Genomic DNA, 23,058 nt, shown 5'->3' with positions numbered 1-23,058 from the left:
GCAGGTGTGCTTTGAGATGGGCATACAAATAAACACAGGAGTGGGACTGGAGCTGCCAGACTGCCTGAGCAAAGGTGTACTGCTGGAAGGAGGGTGTGCTTGGAGCATTAAAGATTCTGCTCCACATTCACATATCTCTAAATCCCCCAAATATCCTTTCTATAGAAAGAAAATAGGAGCAACAATGAGGCACTGCATTTCCTCTTTGTGTAATTTTTAGTCATGAACAAGAGCAGTAATGATGTAGACCTCACCGAGTTTTGGGAAACAAATTAAATGAGAAAATGTATGTGCATTCAAATTAAGGTGTAAGAGGACACACAAACAGTAGTATAATTATGTATGTGTTTCCCCTACATGTCCTGATTCATTTCTCCAGTCTAGCTGAGATACTATGAACGGTGAAGAACTTGGCATTTAAACCTGAATCTGGGTATTTGAAATGATTTCAACAAATTTTGTTCTTAGAATATGAATGATCAAATACATGGTAGTTCAAGAAGTTCACTTAATGTAAAAAACTACAGAAAGGATTCTGTATTTTTAGAATGACCTCAAATGAAGGATCTTAAATAAAGAATTAAAGAAGATACATGGATAGCTGAGCAGTTCCCTGGAAAGGAAATTTTCCTCACACTTATGGAGACATTTGAAGCTTGAACAGCTTCATTGGACTTCTCAAACTTGCTTCACAGGCAATAATAAATGATAGAAAAATGCAATTGAATAAAATAATGTGACCTTCTGAGTTCTGCATCTAAAATAGTATTCAAATTCTTGCATGCTATGAATGTATTATGGCCTTAAGATTTGAAATTTATGAAGCATTCTGATTTTCATTACTCAGAACATTACTCTGAAATCTAAAGGGAGCTAAACTCTTTGTATGTACTGGTCTGTTTTCCTTCTTTTTAAAGAGAAATTCTGTTTCTAGTGAAATATGAAAAAAAAATCACTGAAGAAAGAAAGAAAGAGAGAGAGAGGGAGGGAGGGAGGGAGGAAGAAAGGAAGGAGGGAAGGAAGGAAGGAAGGAAGGAGGGAAGGAGGGAAGGAAGGAAAGGAAATCTAAACTAAAAATGAAATTTTCCAGGCCTGTTTCTTTTATAAAATAAACCTATTGAACTAAGTGGTCTGTGAGGTTCTTGGAAGCTCTAACGGTTTTTGAGTCCAGTATGTCCTATAGTAAAAATGATCATTTAAAAATCTGAAAAAGAGGCTTTTTTGTAAAGTTATGTATGTATTAGCAATCCCCAAGTATAGCAACTCTGTATATATGCCCACATATGTAGTTCAGACATGCCACTGCTTCTGAGTTTTCAGACTCTATTTTCCAAACGCCCAAATCAAAGGCTATGTTCTTTCTCTAAACTTCTCAGGTCCCCCCACCAGAAAAAAATCATGTAGCAAAAAAAAAAAAAAAAAAAAAAAAAAAAAAATGAATAGGAGAGATTGACATATAGTAGAAGGCTTTACTTTAGTTGCCATTTATTGATGGAAATCATAATGCCTATGAGATTCAGATAAACTTTCACTTATATCTACCTATTTTATAACTTAAGTTCACAGTAGCAAGTATGGCCTCTCTTTGTACTTTTTCTCTTTGCCCTCTTTCAAGAACTCAGAACCTTGACTTCTGTGAAATCTCACTTATATTTTCATAGAGGATTTGGGAATAGGAGGCTAGTCTCAAACCTCAGAGATGAAAAAAAGCGAAGGTTACTACCGGGCACTGGGAGTTCCCTGAGGGTCCTTGAATATCAGACCCAGAATGCATTATTATGTTTTCTTAAATAACAGAACTAGCACCAAAACCAAGAAAAATAAGAACACAGAATGTTACCATAGAAGTGATTTAATGAGAAGTTTGATCTTAATGTAGGAATGTCACTGGACTTTCAACGTAATTGTTTCATTGAAAAGGCTATTTTGATCTTGCTTGTGTTCAAGGCAAAACATTAAAGGGAGCTTAAAAATAAATGTGACTTGGTTTTTGACCTATGTACGTATCACTTTGCTCTTGATGAATGAGTGCAGGTAAGAGCTCTTCAAAAATAGCTTTGCATAAACTCCTAGAACAGTGAGAGGTAGTTTTCCTTATATTCTTTTAACAGGGTGTAAATAAGGACAAATACACACTGTCCAGTAGACCTTGAGAAGCCATTGGATTGTTGAAGCAAGAAAGAAGTAACATTGTTGAGCAGGCAAAGAACACTGATAGCATGGGAAAGATGGGGCTTCTTCCTGAGGATGAGAGATAACATGAGAGATTGATCCATTTCAGCAAAGTTAATAGGTAAAGATCAATTTTGCTGTCAAGCCTGTCAGAAAGTCAGGCTCCCTTCACCATTATGAGAAAGAGGTAAGTTACCAATAAAGTGAGTTGGCCTGACTCAAGGAGTTTTCTCTAGGACAGACTTTACAAGGTCACCTGTTCCATCACCTGCTCTGTGGTATCTGTGTCTGTAGCTAAAGCTGATGATGTCAGCACCACACAATTCTTAGTAAAGATTAATATTAATAACTAAATCCATCTTTAAATGTTGTGATCCAAAGAGTTATGGCATGAAATGAAGATGCATTGAGATTTTAGGAATATTTCCACTACAAATGAAAGTATAATCATTTGTAAGGCTAACCCACAGCTATCTAGAAAACCTAGCTCTGAAGAAACCATGCTTTCCCAAAGTGCTGAGTAACTGAGAGAACAATGTGTATAACTTGAGGCCACTGGGCTTGTGGTATTTACCACCTGAGTCATGTTAAACATCATAAATCTCTTTAGGAAGCATAGCCCAATTTGTCAAGCTATTATATTATCTAATTTCATAATAAACTTGTGACTGTGGCTACATTTCCCCAATACACATAAAATTATTGTTTCAGAGTAACTAGTGGGTTTTAAACTGGCTAGATTAAAGAGAAAAGACAGGACAAGGAATGGACAGATTATGAGAAATAAATTATAAAAATGAATATATTTGGTATAAAACAAATAAGTCAGACTCTTCATCTGCTAAGCCTAAAATAACTGGTTTTAAAAGAAATTAACAAAAATGCAGTCTTCATGGAGAACTCAGTAAACCATATGTTCCCCTGACATTGGCACCAAAAAGTGTATTAACATATTATGATGAATTTCTCTCTCTGAATTCAAACCACCTACTCATATCCTGACGTTGATCCACTTGAAATTAATAATGTCCTAAGCCAAAGATTCACCTAAAATTTTAAAAAGAATCATTTCTATACAAATGTGGGAGAATTCTCAATGAAGCCAGAAAACCAAATAGTAAAGCAAAATGAGTAACAGAAAGACAAAAAATGAAATCAGAAATTGAGGCTGTTCCCAGTTTCCCACCCCCTTCAAAACCCCATAGATGTATCCAAAAGAAAGTTTCTTAGATTCAGATTCCCCATCCATAGAAAAGGGAAACCATTTGATCTACATGCTTCATAGTACTACTGAGAGACCAAGAGAATCATGCACTGTATATCACTACTCAGATATACATTGACATAGCATTACATAAGGAAAATACATACACTAAGGAAAAATTTTATACAGAAGTAACCTTACTCTCAATTTAAGAAAAAAAAGATTAAAAGTCACTGTTTGAGGAAAACCATAATGTCAGTTTTTTGAGAGATCATAAAAAGAGAAAAAGATGAAAAATATTTATGATAGAAAGGATAATAATCTATATATACAGTTATATAAGTTGAAACTATAGGAGAAAATTAAACTTTGATTCCTCATTAGCTGAGCTAACACTGCAGCATGGAAGAGTAGGTATTCCAAAATCACTCATTTATAACTTCAAAATACCTTATAGCAGATTAATCTTCATAATTACTTTCCGGCATTAGCTCAAATTTAACTACTGTTACAATTAAATAGAAAATCTGAAATGTAGGTGGTAGAGAAAGGAATTCTTGCTGAATTGGGACCTCACCTTTGCCCCTGTACATCTACGTTTTGTTGACCCTAGGGTTCTGAAGCTTCCTAAAAATTGGAGATGTCACTCTCCTTCCCACTCATCTCTGGCATGTACTTAAAGTCCAAATAACTTAACAGAGCATATAAAATGCCCACAATCTAATTTAAACCCTCATGTCCAATCCCCTCTCCTTTTATTTCTTCCCAAGAATCTCAAGTTTCACTCAAAGAGATGACTGTTTTTGATAATCAGGAAACTTTCATGTTTCAAAAGGCTCCATGTGTCTGGACTATGATCTGCTAGCTCTCATAATCTCCTTCATTTCTCATGGTCCGGCTCAAATAGTGCCTCCTCTGGGAAGCCCTCCTGGGTTTCCCAGGCAGAATTAGAAGAACTCTCCTCTGGCTTTTGCAACAATCTGATCACACCCTTATAATTTCATTTACCATACTAATTTCACTTGTCTTTAACAGAACATGAGTTTCTAGAGGAAAGATGTTATGTTTCATCCCTCTGCAAAGCAAGAATAAAAATACCTGCACAGTAGCAAGAGATTTTAAGTAAATCTAGTACCTGGTAAATCCTCAGTAAAGGTTCTCTATCCTTGTTTTGTAGCCTCTGTATCGAGCAAAATATCTTCCATATAATGATTATTTGCCAAATAAACTACTTTAAGACTACTTAGAGCTAATTTTCTCCTATTAATCATATCCCTTGCTGATTCAGATACATGAAATATTTAAGGAACTCCCTAGAGCAGTTCAAACACCTTGGAAAAATAAGAATTTTAAACTTCTGCCATTAAAAAGTTATCTTGCAAGACCTCAAGTTGGAAATAATACATATTTGAAGTCCAGCCACATTATTAAGTTAATGCTGAAAGAATACAGATTCGTAAAGCAATTATCTTGCTCACAAAATACTAACAGAATACAGGTCAAATATGCTTTCCTACAGAGCAAATAAATATTCCAGTAAAACTATTAACCGTATTTCTCAAATATTATATAATGTGCACAATGAACTAAAAATTTTAAATTAGAATAGTAAATATTTATTGTAGTTATCCATAAGTGATATTTTATGTATCTGTAAAACATTTTAATTTGGTATATATAGTTACTTTTCCTTAGTTTTTATGTTTATAAAGTTTCTATGTTCACAAGAATATAATGGAAATACATAATATTTCCCTATTTTTATTATTTAAAAATGTGATTATAACCATTCTGAGAGTCTGTTCTGGTATTATATAGGTATGATGGTTGGTTGGCAGTAGTGAGAATGTATTCAAGTCTCTCTGGATTGCTTTACTAATTTGTCCACCCCTTGGTGCTCATGAATTTAAGGTCATGGTTCAATATCCACTTGTTAGCTATTTCCCAGATGGAAAAAACCTCTCTTCCTGTGGACTATGATTACTTACTAAACACTGCCAGGCATTTTAGAGACCAAGTGAGTGAATAGATGGTTCAGTGTACACCTAGTCACACCCTCCAATGGTGAGTGTGCAAACAGCATATTTATGAATGATTGAAACTGATGAAAACATGCATTTTTTTTTTTTTTTGCGGTATACAGGCCTCTCACTGTTGTGGCCTCTCCCGTTGCGGAGCACAGGCTCCGGATGCACAGGCCTAGCGGCCATGGCTCACGGGCTTAGTTGCTCTGCGGCATGTGGGATCTTCCCGGACCAGGGCACGAACCCGTGTCCCCTGCATCGGCAGGCGGATTCTCAACCACTGCGCCACCAGGGAAGCCCGAAAACATGCATTTTTGAAGATTATTGAGCCTTGTCTTTTTGTGGTATTATATTTGTAGCAAACTGTTGGATGTTGTGGTGTCTCTATTGTAAATGTTAAACATGGTAATTTAATTGATGGTGACTTCCAAATTAGAAAAGGATGTAACTGTTAACTCAGGAGATATTGACAATAGCTAAACGATGAATACAAAATAGAATTATACTTTAGAAATACAACTGGAATTAGTAATCATATGTGGCTTAGTTTTTCGACTGGGGGCATAACTGTTATAGCCATTGACACTTAATTGCTTCCTTCTTGCAAAGAAATAAAATTAAACCGAAGGGCCTGGTTAAGTTATTTTTATCTTATAGCATCCAATTTTTACTTTTAGGCTCTGGCGAAACAAAAAAGTAAACAGAAGGTAGAAAAAAGGATGGAGGGAGAATTCATTTGACATAATGAGTGCAAATCTATGGAAAATTGTGGGTTTTGAACCTCAAGGCCAGTCTTCAAAATGGGAGGAACTGAGCTATGAATTCATTATCAAGGAATAGATCTGAGAATGTATTATTCTCATTCCTGTATTCAAATTCCAGACTAGTTGTCCATAGCAGTGCTTCTCAGAAACATCGCTACCACTTCTAGGGGACATCTGGAAAATATATAGCAGGTGAAATAGGCATGAAGTGGGAGGACCAGCTTACGGAAAGCTCAGACATTCTCCAGGCAGTACCAATCAACTAAGAACTGTCCCTGGTCCCAGGTGAATTTTAAAAAGTCATGCTGGATATTTTTGTAGGTGAAAGCCTGAATATGGTTTCCTGAGCCAAAAGTTTAATTTCATTTTAGGTATAAAAACAAAGTTGTTGTGCATGTTTTAAAATATATGTTGAATTGTCTCAGGAATACACTACCTTGTAAATCGAGGGACTATTGTGCTATTTTGTTTGGAACTGTACCACTAGTTTTTCACCGTTTGTAAAGTTCATGTCACTGAATTCTGTGAGCTGCCACAGTACACCTGTATCAGAGGACAGTTGTAGCTGCAGCTTCTTCATTGATTTGAGGGACAGGCAGAAGCAGCTGATGACTTTATTGTATCTTCTAGTGATGTGGAATCCCAATATTTCCACACCAAATACGTGTTATTTGATTATATATTACTTTTAAAATAAATAATATATTATTTATATTAAAATCAAGACATTATCCATACATATTTAAATTGTGAGCATAATTTATATTAACTATAAATTGCATTTCAGGCTATAAAAGTGGGGCATTTCGAGGTGTTTACTGTAAAAAAGACATGCTATGTTTGAAAGGTTTAGGAACCACTGGTTAAGAATCAAAGATTCTTAGAAGTTATAAAAAGCCTTTAATAGGCATATGTTTATAAAACAAGCAAAAAGGCTTATTTTTATAGGAATAAGGTAGAAATTAAGAGCATGGACCTTATATATATCAAGAGCTTAAAAAGCCTTGCTGGTTTTTGACCCAGGTCTCATAATTTATCCTAAAAAAATAACTGGCAAGGTATCCTTTTCACAGGCAAATTATGGTAGGAAAAACAAAATCAGCGTTTGATAATTTAGAAAATACTACATGATGGAGTATTAAGGGCCTTCTAAAAATAATTGATAAACTTACATAGTGATACCATAAATATTCACAATATTAAGCTAAATGGAAGGACACAATGTGATACTATTTTGCTTTTTAAAACAGGAAGTTTTGCATAGAGTAGTAGAAAGAATTATGTTATAAAACTGAATAGTGGAATTTACTAGTCAATTATATTTCTTCTCTATACATTACTCTATTTCCTAAATTATCAAAAATAAGCCTGCATGTCTGAAAGTATTTTTTTTTAATGTTACTATCAGCATGATTTAAAAAAGCACAAGGATTGGATCCAAGCAGGGATTCATCCTGAGCCGCTCTGCGCTAAGAGCTCTAAGCCTCAATGTCTCCACTTCATGAAAAGCAATGACAGTTACATAAAATAGGCTTGCAACCCACCTCAAACAGTGCTTCATCCATACGTGTTCCCGCTGTTCTGTTGTTATTAATATTATTACTAATGAAGAAAATAAGGCCTATTACAGTTAGATGACTTGTGAAGTATATTCTATTTCAATTGTTTAAAATTACATGTGTTACAGAGGATATACAATATATTCAAGGAACTACTCTAGGTGGTACTTTGTTTCTCTTATATTTTTTCTCCTTTGGATGGGAGGGCCATACTGAAACACATGTTGGAACACTCAAAGATAGAGTTTTCTTTCTCCAAAATACTGTATATAAGAAAGACAAATGCTAGAAGTAGAATGAAAGCCGAGGATGACTGAGAGTAGGGGTATGGGAGTGTGGGCTGGAAGGCCACAGAAATAGGTTTCAAACCCTATCTCAGTTACTATCACAATGTTACATTTAAGCATAAAATCCTACTGAAAAATATTTCTTTCAATTATGCATTTGTGAAATTTTATAAACGTTACCAAAAGTACGTGCAAATACAGAAGGAAACATGAAAGGAGATCTGCCTGACTCAAAAACAGCTTGACCATGATGTTTTTGATAGGCTTCAAATACATCCATGACAAAATGAAATGTCTGTATTAAAATTGCCATTGTGCTTATGTGGCTATATTTTCAACCTTGATACCTACCATTATGTTTCTTTTAATAACATGCCCACTCATTAGCACCCTAGCAGAACAAAGGAAAAATCAGGAAGAGGTACAGGTCACAGAGAATTCACCAGTACTATAGAAAACAGAGTAGCAGGAACTGTGGGCTTACTAAATATTTTTTGGTCTTGGGCCGATGGTTTTCTGTTGGTTTACTAATAGCAATTTTCTTCTTTAACTCAGCGATACATCAGTTTTCAGCATTTTTCCCCCTGTTTTCTCACCTTTCATTATGTCACAAGCAACTAACATGCCAGTTCCCCTTTTCCCCTATGGTGTTCTTTTCAGTAGAGTCAAAGGTGTCACATCACAGCCTACCATTGATTTTCCATCTGTCCCACTCACCACAAAAACTGTCACCCAGCACATTCGTGCTGCATTGTTCTTCGTGAGGGCTGGATCTGCCGAGGAAGCCCTTGACCATTGGTTTTACGTGATCCCTTCTATAAAACTAAAAGCTAATTTAACTGAAAGAACTTAAATAGAGAAAAGAAGCCAAAGGAACCCTCACATTACTCAGCAATTTCAACAAGCCTAGGAATGGAATGTATGTCATTCCTCAAAAAGAGCAAGTACAAAACGATGGGGGATAAATGACCAGCAAGTGGCTGGTTCTAATCTTTCTCACTTTCTGCCTCTGTCTCTCTGGAGAGATGAACTGTAGCCAAAAACATTGAGATAGATTTGTTTTTAAGTAAATAGTAGTGAAATAATATCTAAATAACAAAGATAAAGACAATTTGAGCTATGTCATAGAAATACAAATGTGAAGTCTGACTCTGCCCATCTTTTTGAATTGCCAAAGTAAAAAAGGATTTCCCAGGTAACATAAAAATTCCAGGGCTTCCCTGGTGGCGCAGTGGTTGAGAGTCCGCCTGCCGATGCAGGGGATACGGGTTCGTGCCCTGGTCCAGGAGGATCCCACGTGCCATGGAGTGGCTGGGCCTGTGAGCCATGGCCGCTGAGCCTGTGCGTCCGGAGTCTTTGCTCCGCAACGGGAGAGGCCACAACAGTGAGAGGCCCACATATCGCAAAAAAAAAAAAAAAAAAAAAAAAAAAAACAGATTTTCATGTTAAAAGAAAAGAAATGCTGGGACTTCCCTGGTGGCACAGTGGTTGAGAATCTACCTTCCAATGCAGAGGACACGGATTCGAGCCCTGGTCCCGGAAGATCCCACATGCCGTGGAGCAACTGAGCCCATGCGCCGCAACTAATAAGCCTGCCGCTCTAGAGCCCGCGAGCCACAACTACGGAAGCCCGCATACCTAGAGCCCATGCTCCCCAATAATGAGAAGCCCGTGCACCACAACTAAGAGTAGCCCCCGTTCTCTGCAACTAGAGAAAGTCCACGAGCAGCAACAAAGACCCAGAGCAGCCAAAAATAAATAAATAAATAAATTTATTTAAGAAAAGAAAAGAAATGCTGAGTATATTCTATAATGCATTGGGGATTGACCTCAGCCCTGAGTCATCTGATTCCCAATGAGGCAGTAGGCTCCTGCCCTTGCCTACTTGCTTCAGGGCTGAGGCTGCCTCCTCTAGACTCCAGGGCAAGGTGGACATATGAAATAAAGTATTTAACACATCTATAGTACCTTTCATGTTCATAGCTTTATTAAGCCCAATTAATTTATCAAGTTTCATAAACTCTGAAGGACACGTATAATTACAGCCCTACATATGGGTAACCAGGGGCAGCACGCAGTCATGTGTGCAGCTGAACAGAATTTAGATTTTAACTGTCTCATTTCTGAACTTTTCATGCACCCACAGAAAGGCAGGGGCACAGTGAAGAATCTTTGAGTCACTGGAAAATTCTAAGAGTTGTGAGTTGGGTTAAGAATGTGCCTAGGAAAGGATGATACCATTGCCAACACCAAAAAGAACTCTGCTTGTCTCTACTTAGGCAAAGAGTGTTTAGACCCAATTAGGGGAGCTCCCGCTCCCACATCTCCATGCTTTGATGAAAGTGTAAAATCCACTTGGTAGAAGCCTTTGTGCTTCATGCCAAGTGAAATCTATATAATTCACAGAAAGAAGAAATAACTATATATTTGTATCCTCCATTTTGCAGATTAGGTCACCAGTGGTTAAGTGATTGGACAAAATATTGTGGACGACCAGCTTTGGGGATCTTGTAGAAGGAGACTGTAGGCAGTACATAACATGAATCAGTCATTTAATTTTCATAACAACTGCACATATGATTGAGTCTATGATTCAGGGATATTCTAGAGTGTAGATTGGAAGAGGTATGTAGCAAACTGACAACCAGGAGATTCCTTTCAATCCCAGAATTCTACCATTCTAATTTCTAGAATAATGATCTTTTCTCAGATGGACTTAGTCTGAATTCAAAACTCCTATATCTGAGATAGTACTATAAATGCTTCTTTATAGTCTTACTGATACCAATGCAATGACAGAAAAGCTAGAACATCAATTAAAATAACTTTTTCTAGGCTGAATTTTCTTGATGCTTACCATGTGCCAGGCAAATTGCTAAATACCTAACATAAATCTATTATTCAGGGTTCTCACACACCCCTATAAGATTAGTACTGTTATTATTGTTGTTTTACATATGAGGAAACTAGGCACAGAGAATTGGAATAATTTCCTGAAGGTCACACAGTTAGTAAGGGTAGAGCTGAGAATCAAAATCAGTTGTATTTAACTCCAGAATATGCAGTCTTAATCACTATGCTAAATACGGTACTATATATTGGCCTGTAACTTATTTTAAGCAAGATAAATTTTAGAGATATAATAATGACAAAAGTCTCGGGCTTCCCTGGTGGCACAGTGGTTAAGAACCCGCCTGCCAATGCAGGGGACACGGGTTCGATCCCTGGTCCAGGAAGATCCCACATACCGCGGAGCAACTAAGCCCGTGCCACAACTCTGAAGCCCGGGCGCCTAGAGCCCATGCTCCGCAACAAGAGAAGCCACCGCGATGAGAAGTCCGCACACCACAAGAGTACATCTACATCACATGGATATACAGCCTTAGAAAAGAGATGTAGAAAGATGATACTTAATGGTTATATAGTAAATGATTTGTTAATGTGAAAGTAAGCCAAGGACATAGATTTTCCTTATTTTATACCCCCATTTTATGGCTTTCTGGTCTTCATGGTTATGTCGTGTTTTCCCCATATCTAGCATAATCTATTGATATTTGGCAATGGACCAGAGGAAATTAAAGAGAGGTTCATTTTCATTCGAAAAGACCATAATCAGGTCACTATCATAAACGATCAGGTAAATTTACAAAATTATTGTAAATGATCAGTTAGAGCCTCTTATTTAAATAAGTCATTAGCCTTCAAATTGGATACTAAACAGAATTTTAACTCATTAGTTTTACAATTGTCCATTTTTCATTGCAGAAAATTTTTGTCATTGCATCTCCACTGATCTCATGGACATGCCTTTTCCAAGTTTAAATTCATATCACAAAGACAGAAAAACGATATCTCTGTGGACTTTAAATCCATTCCAGAGATTCTTCCCTTCTCCATAAATCAGATTAACTTAACCATATTTGCTATAGCTGGTGGTCACCAGACCCCAAGACTCCTCAGTACCTGTTGTCTATCCAGACGCATCCTCTTGGCGGCATTTCTACTCTCACTCTCACAGGCTGAAGCCAAGATACTCTCTGCAACTGCTGAAGTAAGGTGGGAAGGAATAGGTCGAGACTAAAAAAAAAGAGAGAAAAAAACATGAAAAAATTATTAACAGTATCATTAACAGTCCAATGCTATGATCAGAAGATCTCATAGGATGTGCAGGAATATCCATGTATTTCAACTCAACTGATTTCAATAGAAAGAGGAAATGGAAATTGCAAACATGAATAATGAAAGCTAGTTAGAGGTTAAAGCTAGAGTTGCTACAGATCCATCGTCCATTCCCACAGCTCCTTTGTCACAAGTGTTTAGTCTGGGCCATTAAGCTGGAGTTTGAACAGGCAGTGGTAAAACTGCTGACTGGGGTTTGCAAGTAAAACAAGTCCTTTAATTCTCTTATAACATGACAATGCACAACAAAACAAAACAAAAACAAGTGACAGGGCTGAAACAGTTGGAAAAACTGACAGACACTCAGACCGTGTCAAACAATCTTAATATGAAATATTATGACTATTTACAGTCTGAGTTGCGACACAATTGATGTGATTAAAATTCTTATTTAAAACACCTTACTTTAGCTTAAAAACAAACTAAAAATTCAGTCCTAGAACAATTATGCTATAACAAAAATTCAGTGTTCTAGATGTGAGATGTGCATGTGTGCTTACATGCTTTGTTTTATTTATAAAATATGTGTCAATATTGTTAGTCTAACAGGTACCTGTTGGATATACATCTTCTGTGTAGCCCATGTAGAAATTCATTAACCCCCTGACTAAGCGCCTAATTAACTACAAATTGATTGTGATTCTCCATATCATTTGTGATAATCAGAAAAGTTTTCCATTTTTTCCCATAATTACATGAAAAATCATCTAACTGAAAGATGAAGTACTTAATTATACCAGTTTTTTAAAAAATATATGATAAGAAAATGATAGATCAGTAATGTAAAAATTAAATGAGATGAGATAGCAAAATATGAAATGACAAAATAAGCATCTTTTAGCAATCTAGCATATATAATGGTATGCCATCTTAGGGTTTTCAAAGCCTGAGTCCAAAATATGTATGGATGCCATACATATTTCTTCGAGGCCTCCCAACTAATAAAGATCTTTTAATTAATTTTTGTAAGTGAATGTGAGCATGCCTTTATTGTACTTGATTCATTGTGCTGACTCTGGCATGTATGATGTGCATTAGCACAATGAACCATAGCATTTCTATCTCAAACAATATTCTAGAAGAGCTAAATTCAGACCACAGTGTTTTAATAGCTACTCTTCAGTAGAATTTGTTCAGTGTAGAAAGAGACCAAGCTTTGACTTTATTTGAACTAGGAAGCAATTTCTGCTGCCGCCTCACCTGACTCCCCCATGTTTCCACCTCCAAAGTAGCCTCTGTAGGCAAAAGGTAGGAAGGATATGGGGTGCAGTCTCCACCTGCTAACCCTGTGAGATGATGGAAATGATAGCTAGACAACTTTGACAATAAAGCATTAGGATATTTGGAATGTCATTTTTGCAAAAGGAAGAAAAGAAAGACGCCCCCTGAGGTAGCAGGAAGAATAGTTTTGAGAAGGAAATTACAAAGCCAGGACTGTGTGTTGGAAACAGAGAGGGTCAAATGAGGTAAAGATTAAAAAATATTTAAATTATCATAAAGGTGTATATATAATTTCCCAAAGCATATTGCTTCATTTCATTCTGTACTTCATTGAATATGGATAAGATAGTCTAGCTCAGAACTGAAAATATACTAAGCTACAAAAATCAGTGTTTCGTTAAAAGATGGCCATAACATGCCTTAAAATTATACTCTAAACCTCATGGGAATTGGCTACACAATGTTGTTCTTCTCAACTGAATTACGTTTTGGGGCAACAGTGTTATAGGAAAAATGGGAATAAGAACATTCCATTATAAAAATATCATTTATTTCATTGCAGCTAGCATTATTCAAATAAAAGTGAGAGTTCACACCTTTATAAACTACATCTTTAGACACTTCATTTAGTTCAAGGTACTGAATTAACAGAAGCTAAATAAAATATCAGCAGTCTCTATTTTCCTGATCCAATTATTGATAGGCACATGAAATTCAGAGACCTATTTCTGTCCTTCATTCCTTTTACTTTTTCTCTTTACCTGGTACCTCTATTCAAAATTAGGAATATGTAAGGCTATGGAGCTTCATTAAGCTGACTAAATTGTAGTAATAAACACACGCATTCCTTAAACAACTAATAGTTTGCTGAACAGAGAGAATACAAGGTAAAATATCTCTTTAATTAAAATTATTTGGTAGCATTTCCTTTCAAATTCTTTTTTAATATTTAAAAACAAAATGGGAAATGACTTTTACAAGAACAGTATAAGTTACTGTGTCTAATAATTTATATACTTTCCTTTTTGGAGAAAATGATAGAGTTGGGTTTTTCCCAAATATATATAATTGATCTTCTCAGAAACTAGAATAATGTCCCAGCTGAGTGGAACTAGGTATTTTTTAAGGTCACTGGATAACCTCATTATTTCAAGGTTTTGGGAAAAAAGTCAACTTCAAGATAAAGCAATCATGTACTCTTTCCTATTAAGTGAAAAAAATCAGTAGACGCAAAGATACGTGATTAGACATGGCCAGAAGTTAAACAATATAATTTTGAAAATAGAGTTGTTCTGAGTTTACTGTAGAAACATAATCTGATAACTGTAAATGGCCACAGAAATCATTCAGTACAAGTTTCTTCCTTAAAGTTTGAAGAAACTTTTTTGCCTAAGGACAAATTGAGCTAGAAATAGAAGTCAGGTTTCATGTCTCCCAATTCTCAACTCTTCCACTCTCCTAAATTCTGTTATATACTTAGTACTTTTACAAAATTTATTATTAATAACATAAAATATTTTAGGAAAACTCCTTATATGTAAAATGTTGGCTCAACTAAAAATAAGCAGACCAAAGTTAGTCCTTTACATGTCTGTATTACCATTATAACTGACTCAAGCTCATTGGACAGAAGGGCAGAATGAATGAATAAAATCTATATTACAGTTTAATAGAGACATATGTGTTTTTCAAGGAATTTATAATATCCTAAATACATGATAAAATACGTACCTCCAAGGAGAAAACCAGTACTATTCATTCTAAATTAATCTTAAGATAAATATTAATAATACCTAACTCATATTGAGTGCTTAGATGTGGAAGCATTAATACAAAAATCTTTGATTCATTATCTAATTTCTTCCAAACAACCCTTGAGAGAAAGTACTTATATCACCTGTTTTAAAGAAACCCAAATTAAAGTCCTATATAACTTGTCCAAGATCACATAGTTATGATGTGGAAACACGTGAATTCATCTTTAAATCTGATGATAAACTGGGAATAATAATCCCTAGTAAAGTTTATTATCATTTTACAATGAAGGCCTCAGTGAGTTTAAAGAAAGCTAGAGCTCTTAAACACTACACATTCCTCCAGAGGAGTTCATGTACAGCTAACTCCATTATGCATTGAAATGAAGAATATATTAGGGTCTTCCTAAAATTCTTCTCTTAAAGTCATCAAAATCCTCCTAAAAGCTTCCTATTAATTCTTTAAAACTCTTCTTCATTAATGGCATGATAAAATGGAACTTATCTAAATTCCATCACATGTTCTAAACTGATGCAATCTAAATTCACAAGATTTTCACGTTGGAGCAACCAGAAGTGCCAAGAAATTACTGTACATGAAACATAATAAAGCTCAGTTTCATGCCCAGAATGAGAATCAGGAGCCAGGCAGAGAAGTTCTTTCTCTCCTGTGAGACAATCCTGGTAAAAATCCCCTTGGTTCTAATATTGATGAGCCAGTAATAAATGCCAATGCTCGTCAATACACAAAGAGCTCAATTACGCTATGCCCCGTTATATGATACTAAATATGAAAATCTTCTACTTATTTTTCCTCCATGGTGTGGCTATTATCTATCTCACAACTCCAAAGTACTTAGACCAAGAGAGTGAGAAGGAAATTAATCAGTTGTGCTCCTTATAAAAGCAGTTATTATAGAGAAATTTAAAACTATTATTTATGAATTCTCAGAACCATATTCATGGGGACTCCCTTTTCCTTCGTGACATTTACTAGTGGAGAGCTTATTCTAAAATCATCTCTTTAGTGTTTTCCTGTCAGTGTGTTAAGGGCTGTAGTCATGGGATCTACCAGGGATAAATGCTGAAGATTCCTTGTTACACCAGTAAGAGTGGCCATAAAACACAAAAGCTTCCACTGTAATATTTTGAAATAATATTTCACCAAAATGTCAAATGCAAAGAGTTCAATAGATAACTTATGGAAAACAACACTGCTCCTTCCAGTTGAATATAGCTCAATAAATCTACTATTTAGTACACATCTTAGATATTTAAAAATAATTATTCAAAGATGTATATAATCATATATTTTACATGATCTATACCTAGATTGAGATTTGTTATCTATTTCTTTCCTGGATATGAGATAAATCTAACTAGCCTTCACTAATTATCTCTTCATAATTAACTGTCATACTCAACTGGGACGAGTTGATCTTTCCCCAGCACTGTTCTTATTGTAATAATTATCTATGCCCAAATTAATGGTGGTTGTTTCATTAAACAGATGGCTAAACAGTCACACGGGGTTTTGGAGTTTAAAAAGTCACATTTTAATTGGGGACTTAAGATATGATTGCTGTTGGCACAGTGTAAATGTGTCTTTCCTTATATATGCATGTAAAAACCTACTACCACACCAACAAACTCTTCCATTTTTTGGTCTTAAAACTAAACAATGTTAGAGTCCTCTGAACTTCTGCTGTACACTTAGGATGCTGTAGAGTTTTGGGGGTTTTTGCAATTATAAAAAGTAAAAAGAAATCAAGAATACAAGCGCTGTTCTTGGGTTACTGTGGCGATGCTTTTGACTCCATTGTTCAAGCACAGCTTAATCAAGTATTAGACAAGCCAGATTGGGAGCAACGGTGACATCAACCTGAGATTTTAAGTAGAATGAGCTCTTTTAAAATAATTAAAGCAAATAATTCGGTAGTCAGAATTTAGGTAGAGTTTTAAATTAAGATGATTTCTGCTAACCTTGTTACTTTATAAGATACATAATTTGAAAATTCTGCAGCTTGGATGACATCTTGTCACCCCAAAGTGGTATACCCATGCCTGAACACATAACTGTTACAGTGTAAAAAGATGCAGCTCCTCAGAGATCCCTTCTTCTGACCAGGTAGCTTCATTTGCCAGCATCAGTGGACTAAAGTAACAGTTTAGCAACTAAGTCAGACAGACCTGGATATTATTATGCAATCAGTTCCTTGCAATCTGCCTGACTGCTTTTGCTATATAATCTCTCTGAGCCTCACTCATTCTGCCAAGTATCATTATTTATATTTTTATAAATGACAAAACTGAGGTTCAGTCAATAAGCTATGAATAGGAAAAATAATCTCTGTATCAGGGGGCAGTTGTTAGAATTCCATGAAGTAAGGTACATAAAATAACTGATATCTGTACTAGTTTATTCAACAAATATACTTAATGAGCACTTTCTATATGACAGGAACTGTGCCAAGTCCAAAGATATGGAGATAAACAAAATCAATACTGTCTCTGTTATCATAGAGTTTACTTTGCAAGTTAGTACAAAGCCTAGTACATAGGGTATAATATACACAGAACAAAGAGTGTTTATTATAGACTCACAGCCTTATATCAGCAATTCTAAGATCCTAATATTGTATAAGCTGAAATATTTCAAAAACTTAGGGCAAACCCAGTTGGCAGAAGAAACTGATATGAGAATATTTAGAAACTTTTTTTCTTCTTTCTGTGAATATTCCTAGGTTTTGTGGCAGAAAGACTAATATATTTGTGCATGGGATGTTTGTTCAGGCCCCAATGTGAGTGTTATGCAATAAACAGAATATGCACTTTATCATGTCCCCCAAATCAGAAAAGTTCTGAATTCTGGACCACTGATGATCCAAGACCTTAGATAAGTGTAGTGGATGCAGACTAAAATAGCAAATCAACTGCCTTCACCCCATCCTAAAAGGTTTTGGTGGATGTGATAAGCAAAGTCCCTTACTGACCTGACTGGCCACATGACTTAGTCCTGGACAATCACGGGAGCCCATCCCTTTGTTCCCAGTGACTGATCCAAGACATGGACATATGATCCAAATAGGGCCAATCCAAGTCCTTTCATGGAAATGGGGACCTGGAGCTGGAAGATTGCTCTTGGATTGGGAGTTTTAAGAAAAGAAGCTTAGAGCTGCTGATGGCAACATTTCCCAACAGGTAGCAAGACCGAGAGTTAAAGCAATACACAGAGAAGCATTAGGAGAGTGGCAAATCCCTGGCACTTGAGCCCAGCTATGTGAGAATCCTTGGACTTTTCAGTTTTCTTGAGAAAAATATCTTGACTAATTTAAAAGGAGTTTAAAAACAAAGATGATAATTAACCCCTATCTAGGCTTTGATTATAAATATTTCATTATGAATTAATAGTCTATGCTTTGGCCTTAATTTTAGAACATTATTGGCCTTTAGTAATGATCTTTCACAAACACATGGGGAATTGTTAAGTTTTATAGTTGATACTAAAGCCCAATTTAGCTAATGTCATCTGACATATACATCTTATCAAGACGAGATCAACTAAATTTTCAACTAAAATGACATGTTTTCATTTTAACTGATAACTTATTCAAGTCTCCACTAGGAAACATCTTTTAATTCTGAAAATAAATGATTACACTTACTTATGATTATTTTGGATCATGACATCTTTTCTTTTAATAGTTTACTTATGAAGCCTAAAACTATACACAAATTCTATTCATACAATTCATATTCACACTAATTACCAAATAGATAAACATCTTTTAAAAATAGTGTTTCAAGAGAGTTAAAATTAAACATTATATGACTGTCTTCTTTAGGAAAAAAAAACTCCCTAAGATTTAAAATACATTAGGCTAGATTTTCAGTTATCAGTAGCTTTTAAAATTGAAATGCCAATTGCAGGATACTGTGAAAGACAGAGCACACAATAAACACTAGCTTATCTCCCCACTAATTTTACTACAAAGTAACTCATTAGTATGAATGTCCACTCATTCACTCATCCTTCATTCAACAATTTTAATTCCACTGAATCGAACATGGACTGAGCAGCTTTCACGAGCAACTAATTGTACTGTATAAGACATAGTGGATGATACAGAAATGAACAAGTGAAGAAGCAGAGTAGTCAAGGAACGTAACTTCTTATTAGGGAGCTAAGGCCCATATATAAATAACAGGAATATAAGACAGGATAAAATAAAACTACAAAAGTACCACAAAGTACAATTTGCACATGGAAGAAAAGAGAGATTTAAGGCTGCTGTTAGCTAGAGGTGATGATTAAATAGATAAAGGCGTATTGGATTTAGTCCTCCAAGGAGTTCAACAGATTGAGACAGCAAGGGTTTCCCAGTAAAGGGAGCAGTGGAATGCAATTTCAAATTCGACTTCATTTTATCCTGTTCCTCAGAGACCAGGTACCATGCTATGCAGAAGTTTTTATATTTGTTATTTCAAGTGTTGTTGGTTTTCATGTAGAAGTGCTATTTGTTTCCATTTTTCCCATGAGGAATCTGAACTACAAGATACAAGGTCCACAAGTAACAGCTGATAAAACATGGCTAAGAACCAAGATCCACTGACTAAATTCAGGGAGCTTTCCTTCAGATTTGCTCACCAATGCTGCTAATTTTCCAGTGTCTCCTTCTGGGTTGTTTCCTTTTTCTTAGAGTACATTTTAGTTCCTCCCAGAAACAGCTTGTCAGTGGTAATTTCAGTAGTTGTCTGAAGTATTTTTCTTCCTCACTCTGGAGGTAGAGTTGAGCTAGGCATTGATTTGTAGATTAAAAGTAGCTTCTCTAAAAAATTTTGAAGACATTTTTTCTCAGTATTTTGAAGATTGTCTTCCGACATCTATTTTGAGGACAAGTATTATGTTCAGTCTACTTTCCTGTTTTAGATAATTTCGTGTTTCTTCCTGGTGACATTTAAGAATTTCGTGGGTCTGCTGCAGTTTTGCCTTGATATACGTCGGTGTGACTTTGTGCTGCTCAGGGATATGGTCTGTTTCTCTGTTCTTAGTATTCACGGTCTAATCCATTCTGAAAAATTCTTCCTCCTTTTTGGCTTGAATGTTGCCCTCATCCTCTCTAATTTCTCCTTTGGGATGTCTATTAGATCTATATCACCTTAGTCCTCAAGTTAACTTCTTTATCAAATTCTACTTCTCTTTTTCCTGTCTGGGAGTAATTTCCACAGTTCCAGTATATCAATCTTCTCTTTGGTTGAATCATCTTATCTGCTATTTAACCCATATAGTAATGTTTTAGTTTCAATGTTTATAATGCCTGTCATTTCACTTTTTGAAGTTGTAATTTGATGCTTCTATTTCCCCTTTAATGGAAGAATAGTCCTTTCCAGGGTCGCAGCTTTTTATACAGTTCTCAGTTCATGTTCCTGCCTAGTCACAAACCCAAATCCACATCTCCTGAACTTGAATTGGCATTCAAATCCCAGCCCTGATCTGTTTGGGCTTAAATTCACTTTTTCTATCTTCCTACTCTGGTACACTGTCAAATTAAGGGTTTACAACTCTGGCTATGAGTTTTCTATTCATTTCAAGGCTTTGGAATTTCCTTTTCTTTCTTTTGAGCTTAAATAGTATTTTTAAATTGTTATATTTTACTCAGGGTTTTCATGTATTTGTAGAGGGAAGGTGAGTGGGGTGTGTGAGGGGGTATTCCATGAGACTCAGGTCAACATTTTGCTTAAACTAAAAGATCCATTGATGAGTAACTCTGAAAACAATGATGGTTATATTCTTTACACTTTAGTTACTCTTCAATTTTAGTAAATAAAATAATTTAGTAGATAAAGAGAGAATAGTACCCATGAACCCTGAGTCAGGAAAAATCAGTGAACCAAGAGAGCACACACTGAGAGAAAGAGTAGCAGTTCCCTGTGATAACTGAAACATTAAAGGAAATAATTGAGCATATTAGAAGAAAGGGTAGAAAGGGGCCAGATTATATGCTAAACATTTTATTTACATTATCACATGTAATACCTCAAGAGCCCTCTCCTTTAGAAAAATAGAGACTCAGAAACATCACATAAAATTGTACAGGAATTGAACCTAGGTGTCTCAGTTTCAAAAGGGCATACTGTAACACACTATAGTAAGAAATTTAGAATTTGTCCTGAGATGACAAAAGTTTGACAGTATCAAATCCAGAATTGAGGTAGACTACTCCAGGAGCAAAGGTAGATTTTATCAAAAAGCCAATGAAGTCCAGGTACCAGGGTTCTTCAACTGGATGGGACTACTGAAGTTTCTGGATGTTTTAAGTATTCTAGTATTTCTTCTTTTTCTGAAGAGAAAGATTTGAATCTTTAAGATTTCTCTTTTTTAAAAAAAAATTATTATGTGTGGCTTTTTTCTAACTGCAGATAAATATTCATCCTTCTACCTAACTTTGTGCTCATAATTTTATATTACTTTCCTTTTGAAAAAAAGGTCCCAAATTTCATAATTTTCAGGTGCAAATCCTAGTTCTGTCTCTGCTTATGAGTTAGAGGGTAGTATAAGATGGAAGTAGGTAGTTCAGTTAGAAGGATTATGCAAGAGTATAGGTATGAGATTTGAAAGGTTAGAACTAAAATGATACCTGATAAAATTCAAAATTATGGGACTGATTTGGGAAAGACAGCAAAGGAAAAATAAACAGAATTTAGCCAGTGGTAGAATGCAAGTCAGAAGTATAAAGAGAGTCAAATCTCATTCCAAGTTTATGAACACTGGTGTACATGACAACAGTGGTGAGATTGCTGGAAATAGATAAGTCAAGAGGAATTTACTGTTGATTTGGTAGATGAGGTGGAAGATCAGTGGAGAGAATGGGTGATAGAGAATACAGAGAATTCAGTGAGGATATAACAACACACTTGCCTAGCATCTGACTAGAATGTGGAATGAAATACCAAGGTTTTGTATATGACTGGGATCTACTTTGAGAGTAGAGTACTGTGTACAGGGGTAGATATCTGCAGCTGTGGAGAGGGTAATATGTGGTACATGGCCAAGCACAGAATCTTAAGAAAAGCCCCAAATCAAGAAAAAGGTACATGAATAGAAATAGAAAATAGAGTCTTAAGAAATCGGGTGATTTATAGTTGAGGATGCAATTTTTGGATTTGGTGCAAAGGTAGTCATGTGATCTTCTTAAGAACTAATTCAATATAGTGGTAAGAACCAGAGCCTGAATTTAAGGGATTTGGTGGGATTTGGTGGTAACAGGTGTAATCTGTGAGTATAAAATATTTCACTAAACAAGGCAAAGAAAGATGGATGTATTGAGTCCTCAAAGAAAGATTACAGAAGTTATAAGATTAATTTTTTTTGAATTTGGACACTTTTTATAAGGCAGAAGAGAAGAAAAGGGAAAAGTCAGTGAAAAGGGAAAACTGAAAATATGACCATTGGGATGGTCAAAGAAGCCATGTTCTGAAGGAGGTGAAATGACAGGGGAGCAGAAGTGAAGTGTTATCCAGAGCAATAAGACCAGGACACTTCCTCTGTAAAGGCAGCAGGGGATACTTGAAAAATTGTAGAAGATTGTGAAAATTTTTAATATAGCTGTGCAGGCTCTTTGAGTGAAAGCAAAGACTAAGGAATATCCATGATAATAATGGCTAGAGTGATACAGATCACTGAAACTGAGAAAGCTAAAGAACTGTGAGTGCAGATTAGCTATCAAAATTATTAAGAAAGGTATTATAGGATGTAATTTAAAAGAAATACTATGAATAAAGAACTTAGAGGATGGTATGAAAGTATCCTGGGGGATGGTAGATGACATTTATAAAAGGGCAAAAATTGGTACAAATAGCAGGTGGGGAATTCAAACTAATTAGCATCAATTAA

General features: G+C 35.6%; 1 protein-coding gene across 11 annotated transcripts in view; it reads right to left on the bottom strand.

Annotated features, from left to right (window-relative positions):
- The window catches only part of NOL4 (nucleolar protein 4), a 398,638-nt gene that overhangs the window by 72,484 nt on the left and 303,096 nt on the right, over positions 1-23,058 (bottom strand). For all 11 annotated transcript variants that reach the window (XM_059041362.2, XM_067015512.1, XM_067015506.1 and 8 more), the window contains one exon: positions 11,974-12,087. In XM_059041362.2, the coding sequence (XP_058897345.1) occupies positions 11,974-12,087 (114 nt within the window). The remainder of the gene's footprint in view (positions 1-11,973; positions 12,088-23,058) is intronic.

Source organism: Kogia breviceps, chromosome 15, assembly GCF_026419965.1.
Source record: "Kogia breviceps isolate mKogBre1 chromosome 15, mKogBre1 haplotype 1, whole genome shotgun sequence".
NCBI lineage: Eukaryota > Metazoa > Chordata > Mammalia > Artiodactyla > Physeteridae > Kogia > Kogia breviceps.
Note: the sequence above shows the minus strand (reverse complement) of the source record. Positions and strands in the feature narration are given on the sequence as shown.